The 8,142-nt window shown below is 43.9% G+C and overlaps 1 protein-coding gene and 1 long non-coding RNA gene across 11 annotated transcripts in view; one reads left to right on the top strand and one right to left on the bottom strand.

The window, feature by feature from the left end:
- Positions 1-1,580, top strand: part of dlgap4a (discs, large homolog-associated protein 4a) — a 90,299-nt gene extending 88,719 nt beyond the window's left edge. For all 10 annotated transcript variants that reach the window (XM_083521357.1, XM_083521356.1, XM_083521349.1 and 7 more), the window contains 2 exons: positions 903-1,055; positions 1,204-1,580. In XM_083521357.1, the coding sequence (XP_083377483.1) occupies positions 903-1,055; positions 1,204-1,301 (251 nt within the window). In that variant the 3' untranslated portion in view covers positions 1,302-1,580. The remainder of the gene's footprint in view (positions 1-902; positions 1,056-1,203) is intronic.
- A 5,209-nt stretch (positions 1,581-6,789) lies between these two features.
- Positions 6,790-8,055, bottom strand: LOC310715163. The gene is made up of 2 exons (XR_014530250.1): positions 7,561-8,055; positions 6,790-7,500 (listed from the first exon to the last, which is right to left on the bottom strand). It is a non-coding gene; the product is annotated as an uncharacterized lncRNA (long non-coding RNA).
- Between the last annotated feature and the right edge of the window lie 87 nt (positions 8,056-8,142).

The following is an 8,142-nucleotide window of genomic DNA, read 5'->3' as shown; positions in this document are numbered from 1 at the left end:
ATGAAGATCCACTTTAGATGGGTTAGAAGTGTGTGGATGATCTCCTGCTATAGAGCTCTGAACTCAACCCTATTGCTGAATTTGAATGCTGACTGCATCCCAGGCCTCCTGGCTTTACTAACACCCTTGTGGCTGAAGGAATCTCCACAAAATCTCCACAAAATCTAGTGGAACATCTGACATGAACTGAGATTATTATAAGATTATATGTGGAATGGGATGTTCACTGATGCTCAGGTGTCCACAAACATTTGACCATAGGGTGTATATAGCAGTTATAACTGAATAAATCACTTAAATTGCAATTCATTCATTTAGTTAATGCTATTAAGCAAATATATTCAGTTACAATTGAGATATATATCTTTTGCGTGCGCACACACACACACACACACACACGTATATAGTATGGGATTGGAATTTTAAATGTACTAAAAGGTATTTTTGATACGAATCATTGAGGTGGCTGTAATTTCACATTTAGCTCCTTTAACAGCAAACACAGACGTCCGTCGAAACAAGTTAGTTCCTGCCCTCGTCTGCGCTGAACGCCAGCCTCTGTCTTTATTATCTTTTCTACTCAAAAACACGAGATGAAAAGCAACTTGCCCGGAAACCCCCCAAAAAAAACCGCCTCACATTAACACAAGAGGTCACGGGAACTGACTTGTATCGCACGACGTAACAAGAAACGGATAAAAAGCACACCCAATCAGGAATAAACCGATCCGATCCGCTCCGCTCCGCTCCGACGTCCTGTTGGAAAGAGCTGCGTAACTCTTCGAACATCTTCTGTCACGGCAGCCACAGAGATGTTTTATTCCTCGATATCACTGTGTGTGTGTGTGTGTGTGTGAGTGTAAATGTGTGTACAACTGCTTGTGAATTCTTGTGCACACCAGGACGTGAACGCTCAGCCGCGACCCACTGCACAGGACCTGGCGGGCTTCTGGGATCTTTTGCAGCTTTCCATCGAGGACATCAGTATGAAGTTCGACGAGCTTCACATGCTCAAGGCCAACGACTGGGAGGTGCCCGAGATCAGCTGCAAGAAGGTGGTTGTTTTTATTTTTCTGTCTTTCTTTTTCTTCTCTCCGTTTTAAAGGTTTAGCTCTTGAAAAATCGATCCTGTCGACCAATCAGAATTGAGAATCTGAGAATTCTTTTTTACCCCTTCACTCACACACTTGTCCGTTCCTACAGGAGGAGAGGAAGCCGGAGAGCGTGACGACGCCGAAGAAAGCGCCGAAGCCCAAATCGACGTCTACAAAGGAGAAGAGCAGCGGAGACTCGGCCGCTGACAAACAGAGACTGGAAGCACGGAAGCGGCTGATGGCGGCCAAACGAGCCGCGTCCGAGCGCCAGAACTCTGCCACGGAGAGCGCCGACAGCATCGAGATCTACGTCCCCGAGGCTCAGACTCGCCTCTGAGAGAAAACACACACACACACACACACACACTTGCGTACTCGTGCTTCTAAAGCGAATGGCGACACAAAAAAACTACGAACAATGCAAACTTTTTGAATGAGTGAATCGATAAATGAATAAAGAGCGCGCCGGCGCGGAGTCTTTCCGAACTGCCGCTGAAGTTTATTCTCCTCCTGGTTCTAATGAGTTATAATTTTACAGAGCTGTAATTATCTCACAGAATATATCACCTGTAAATCGTCTCCATATCTCAGACGCCACGTCGCGTGTGTTTATATGGGAGTGTGTTCTAAAGAATCATATGCCCCACCCCCTCCCCGGAAACCCCGCCCCTCTCATCAGAAACCCCGCCTTCCCTTATCAAACACTTCGCCCCCTCTCATTAACTCTGCCTCCCTTTTCAGAAACCCCACCCATGTCCCCAGGCACCCTGCCCCTTACCTCATTAACCCCGCCTCTCCATCAGACACCCCGCCCCCTCTTCATAATCTTTGCCTTCCCTTCTCTGACACTCCGCCCTGCTCCTCAGACACTGCCGCCTTCTCTGACACTCCGCCCTGCTCCTCAGACACTCCACCCCCCCTTCTCAGACACACTCTGCCCCCCTCCCCCACTTCTTAGACTCCCCACCCACAATACTCAGATACCCCACTCCTCTTTTAAGAATCTCCGCCCCCTTTCTTCAGATACGCCCTTCCCAGCACGCACTCAGGATTCTGCACGTGTGCACTTGTTTTACGGCAATGTGGTCTTCCTTTCCTCGCCTTCATCATCATCATCATCATGCTCATGCTCATCATCGTTATTATCCTCGTCATCGTCACTTATTGGTCATTTTAGGGCATTCCTTTTTTTTTTTTTTTGGCCAACAAATCACCCCCGAGCTTTTAGGGGAAAAAATAAACCAGAAAACGTCTCCATATCGCGCAGTGACTCTTTCCTCTTTAGCGATAACGTTTTTGTGATAATCGTTATTGGGATTTTTGATGATTCCGATCTACACGTCCAAGTGCGCAGGTATAAACTCATTGTTAAAAAAAAAAAAAAAAACAATCAGATTTGAGATTTTAGATTTTAGATAGAAAGGTTTTTGGTCCCTGTTACAGTTTGGCTTCACACACTTGTGAAAACACGCTCAGGATTGGGATTCATATTAGTTTCATTTCAACTCTAAATTGTCCGAGTGATATTTTATTCATGCTGGGTTGCCAGTCGTTTTTACACATTTAGTTCGTAATTACTTTTTTTTCAATATTGAAGCATCTTCAGTCTGGGGCTCCTGCTCCTGTTTTTTGTGCATGTAATATTTTTCATTCCAGTGTTTTTCACATGATTCTCTGAGGAACATTCACGATCCCTACAGCCACGTTAGATAATCAGAGCACAGATTTGGCGCTGCTACCCCTGCCCCCCCCCCCCACCCCCCCACCTCACCCCTCCAAATTGCCCAAAAGCATTAGCTTTAGAATCTGCCAAATGTGCATATTTTTGCACTCCTTCCTTTTTTTTTTGCTGCATTATTTTGTCATTAGCTTTCATTTTTTTGTTTGATCCGAGCACATCAAATGACCCACAGCATTGTTTTTTTTTTTTTATTGATTTTTCTGCATAGCAAAGCTAAAACGTGTCGTATGATTTCAGGTGTGAGCGATTAGTTATATGAACCACACCCTGATCTCGGCAATAAGTACAGGGTTCATATTAAAGCTCCGTCCCGCACTGCTTTAACGCACACTCCGGGATTGTAAATTGCAGGCCAAAAACATAACGGATACATTACACTCATGCAGTCATAACACGTCACATCATTTCCTGATGCAGCGGCGCTTTAATCAGCTCATCGCTCCCTGAAATCCAAATAATCTCAGATATTAGAGATATTCAATGTATTCGTTTGTGTTAGAAAATATTTTTTGCCATCAGACGCTTTTTAAAAGAAGACACACTTTACCTAAAGGATCCATAAAGTAATCATACATAATTCATAACCGATCATTTATAAGCGATAATCTATAAACATGAATCCATTACTAATTATTCATTAATACTCTCTAAACGCTAAGGTAGAAATGGTCAATAACTGATAAACCGTTAATCTATAAGCAATAATCCAGAAGATATAATCCATACCCTATAAATAATAAACTGTAGTCCATCCACCGAGAATCCATAAACACCAATTTATAACCTGATAATCCATAACTGTTCATCTAAAACTGATCATCCAGAAGAGATCATCCATAAACATTCATTCATAACTGATAGTCCACAAGAAATATTGACCAAACATTCATCAATAACTGATGATCCATAAGCAATGATCAATTCAACCACTGTTTCGTCTTCACCCAATAAATCCTCCGTCCCTCTGTATTTGATCTGAACCTTCAACAGGTTTACTTTGAGATAATTGCTACCAGTTTAAGAATTCGATCCCCATCACTTGAGCAAAATTCTAGGTTCAAACTTCAAGGCACGTTTCTGTCTCAGATGTAAATCGACACCAAACTCCAGAGGAACAAAGTGACGGCGCGACGGCTGGTTCTGGCGTCAGTGTGCGACCGTGTGTGCTACAGGGTTACGGACGTCTGAAGAGTGATGATTTGAACAGTGGTAGCTATCGGGACGTTTGTTAACTTGGTAGCCCCCCATCCTGGCTGATCACCTGCATTACATTCAGCTCCAGCGTGTTGGATGCAGCACTTTTACATTCATAATTAGCTTCTTTTTTCACCCCATGTTTCCTTTGCAGCTCCGTGTGAATACAGAGTTCTGTCATCAAAAGCTTTGGGTTATTAAGGATTTATCGACGCTGTGGGGTTGAAATTGTTCGTTTCATGTTCATTTCTGTGATCTTCTGTCCTTTATTTGGGTCTTTCGATTTTTTTTACCTCAGATGTGTGTGTGTGTGTGTGTGTAGATAACCAACATGTTTGGTATTGGAACCCAGAGCTAGTGTTAATGTTTTAGATCTCTGCATGGTATAGCAATATCTCCCAGGTTTTTCGTCCCCTCTCACACCCTTTTCTTACGGATCGTTCGCCTCAACTCGTTCGGGGACAGACAGAAGGTCCGCCATCGGCTCATCACAACGTTAATAGGGCTACAGCTCGCGTCGACTCAGTGATTTGAGGACCGACTCCAGCAGATTTTCAACAGACCGATCGGCCGAGGCTGCTTTTTATAGCTCCTTCCCTCTGTTTTAGAGGAACGATTCTCACAAACTTGTACATTTCAAAACCACTAAGGGACAAAAGGACGACGTGAAGGACGTCTCGTGTAAATCTTGACCTTCGAGTATTAATGTTTCTGGGGATTTTTTTTTTTTTTTTTTTTTGCACTGGAGCGTCGCATTGGGACTTCTGGTTTGTACTCTGCTTTTATTACCAGGTCGTTTATTGACACCAATTTCAATCTCAAACGCTGTGACGAGATTTGGGTCAAATTTGTTGGTCAAGTTTCGTAGCAAGGTAATACCCTTACTAGCAAGATATATCAGTTCATATAAATTGAATCAGTGGCTGAACAAAAGCTACAGGGACCAGCAACAAATATGACCTCTAGCTACATTAGCTACAGAAATCCTCTTTCTTTTCATTACACGATCAGGAGCTCGGTCTTAAACCACGCCCTCACTACGTAAAGTGTATGGACAAAAGTTTGAGGACACCTGGTCATTTTTTTTCTCCTGAAAATCCCATTCCACATTTGCTCTCATAATAAGCTCCACTCTTCTGGCAAGATGTTCTACTAGATTTTGTGGAGATTCGTTCAGATCTGAGTTTGTTAGTAAAGTCATGTTCTGGTGTAGGTGAGCTGAGGAGGCCTGGGGTGCAATCTGCGTTCACAGTCATTCAAAAAGTGTTGAAAAGCTCTATAGCTGAAGATCTTCCACACACTTCATGAAACTGGAACAGGTTTGTTTCTCCTAGTTCAAGTGAAGGGAATATTTCAGAAGACGTCCTATGCAATTGCGCGCCTCCAATTCTGTGCGAACATTTTGGGAAAGAACCACATAAAGGTGGGAGGGGAAAGAAAAAAAAAAACAGGTGTCCGAATACTTTTGCGCCATGAAAGCGTGGGCATGTTGCTAACGGAAACAGGGAATGTTTTTAGACGCTGCTCGTGGTTTCCGTGTCCCTGCTGTCACAAGAGTTTATTTATGGCACAATAACGAGTCGACACTAAAGCGCACTGGCCAGGGCTACTCGAGGACCAGTGTTGAAATACATGATCCAGATGATACCCGATTACAGTACATTATACACCGATCAGACATAACATTATGACCACCTGCCTAATATTGTGTTGGTCCTTCTTTCGCTGCTAAAACAGTCGTGACTCGTCGAGCATCAACAACATGAACTTCTTCAGCAATGTGATCGGACCACACGGACCAGCCTTCGCTCCCCACGTGCATCAACGCCCCTGTCGCCGGTTCACCACTGTTCCTTCCTTGGACCACTTTTTATAGATACTGAATACTGCAGACCGGGAACGGCCCACAAAAGCTGCAGTTTTGGAGACGCTCTGACCCAGTCGTCTAGACGTCACAATTTTGTTAAACTCGCTCCAATCCTCACGCTCGCCCATTTTTCCTGATTTTAACATCAACTTTGAGGACAAAACGTTCACCTGCTGCCTAATAAATAAATCCACCCGCTAACGGGTGCCATGATGAAGAGATCATCAGTGTTCTTCACATGTTATAATGTCATAATGTTATGCCTGATTGGTGTAATTGCTCAGAGGGTGGTATTTCATGAGTTCTGGTGTTTTGGGGTGTTTTTGTTTTAAGGAGAAAACTGGGAAATGCTCAGTGTCATGCATAGAAGATTTCAGAAGAAGTGAAATATTTTGGTTCTAAACAACATGTAATAACCTTTAAATCTTTATCCAGAGTCGGCTGTTTTATCTGTCAAGGTTTTTTTTTTTCTGGTGCACTCTGGGTAATAATCTAGTGATCCACATAGGGTGTGATGTGATTTTCCACCGTTTGGGGTCAAGTTTACGAGAGACCTTTTGTATGCAGGTGAATTTGCAAGTATGTGGGTATGATTATGTAAAATTTATACCTTATGCATTTTAGGCTACACAATATGGACACTGTCTCCTCCCTTTTTTCATTTTTCACGTTTTTTTTATGTATCTTCCTGAATGGAGCATTGGCTCTGATACGTCCTCATGAGCTCCAGAGGTGTCCAGGTGTCCCTGTGTCATGGTTCACTTTCACAAGAAAGGGCAACGTTGTTAATGTAAATGGTTATTTTACACATGAAGTGAACGAGGAATCGGTGATGAAATGCTATACTGTGTAGACTATAGGGGTGATGGGGGAATTATCATTTTACAAACAGCAAAAAATAAAGTTTTATTTAAGATGTAATGGGATTTTTATTTAAGACAAGAAAAAGAAGTGTTTGTTTCTTTTTGGTGGAGTTGAAAGGATGAATTTCCGATATCGAGTCTCATTCTTTTCCAAACAGGGTGGTGCAGGAAGGCATGCGCTGCTTATCTTGGCCAACATCACAGATTTGTTTGCTTTAGGAGTCCAAGCTCAGCATCGGAAGGCAGCAGAGGAGGGCCAGAGGTCTGAGAAATGGTAATTAAAGTAGGAGCACATACACATACTTTATGGGAGTACAGATTGGATTGTACTGATAAATAGGAGAGTTACGTAGGAGCTAAATGTCCGAATAAAGTTTTACGAATTTATAAAATGTACAAACCACAGCTAGCAACGAGACTCGCTCATGGAAAGTGATAGCATTCTCAGTGCTTCATGTGCATAGTCAATAATCATTTATCTCCTGTCTTGGAACACACTTTAGTCAAGGATTGATTTCTAGGATTGCAGCTGAACAAATTTCATTTTTTATTATTTCTCTTTGGCTAAAAAACACTTAAATGTTTATTGGTGTTGGGAATTTTTGAGAGGCTGTGAGAAGGTTAGAACGTGACCTTCCCCTCCACCCTCTACCTCTGCTCCACTGATCCCTCCATCCTCTACCTCTGCTCCACTGTTCGCTCCCCCTCTACCTCTGCTCCACTGTTACCTCCACCCTCTACCTCTGCTCCACTGTTCCCTCCATCCTCTACATCTGCTCCACTGATCCCTCCATCCTCTACCCCTGCTCCACTGTTCCCTCCAGCCTCTACCTCTGCTCCACTGTTCCCTCCACCCTCTACCTCTGCTCCACTATTCCCTCCACCCTCTACCTCTGCTCCACTGATCCCTCCACCCTCTACCTCTGCTCCACTGTTCCCTCCACCCTCTACCTCTGCTCCACTGTTCCCTCCACCATCTACCACTGATCCCTCCACCCTCTACCTCTGCTCCACTGTTCCCTCCAGCCTCTACCTCTGCTCCACTGATCCCTCCACCCTCTACCTCTGCTCCACTGTTCCCTCCAGCCTCTACCTCTGCTACACTGATCCCTCCACCCTTTACCTCTGCTCCACTGTTCCCTCCAGCCTCTACCTCTGCTCCACTGTTCCCTCCACCCTCTACCTCTGCTCCACTGTTCCCTCCAGCCTCTACCTTTGCTCCACTGTTCCCTCCAGCCTCTACCTCTGCTCCACTGTTCCCTCCACTCTTACCACAGGGTTTATAGACTGATGAGTAGCTTATTGTAGTTGATTTGATTTCCAGAGGTTTGTGAATTTAAATCCTTGGATGTCTGAACCGCTTAGCTATAACTTCTCTACCAT

This window comes from Silurus aristotelis (genome assembly GCF_946808225.1).
Source record: "Silurus aristotelis genome assembly, chromosome: 19".
NCBI classification, from domain to species: domain Eukaryota; kingdom Metazoa; phylum Chordata; class Actinopteri; order Siluriformes; family Siluridae; genus Silurus; species Silurus aristotelis.
The sequence above is the reverse complement of the archived record's forward strand: the minus strand, read 5'-3'. Positions and strand labels throughout refer to the sequence as shown.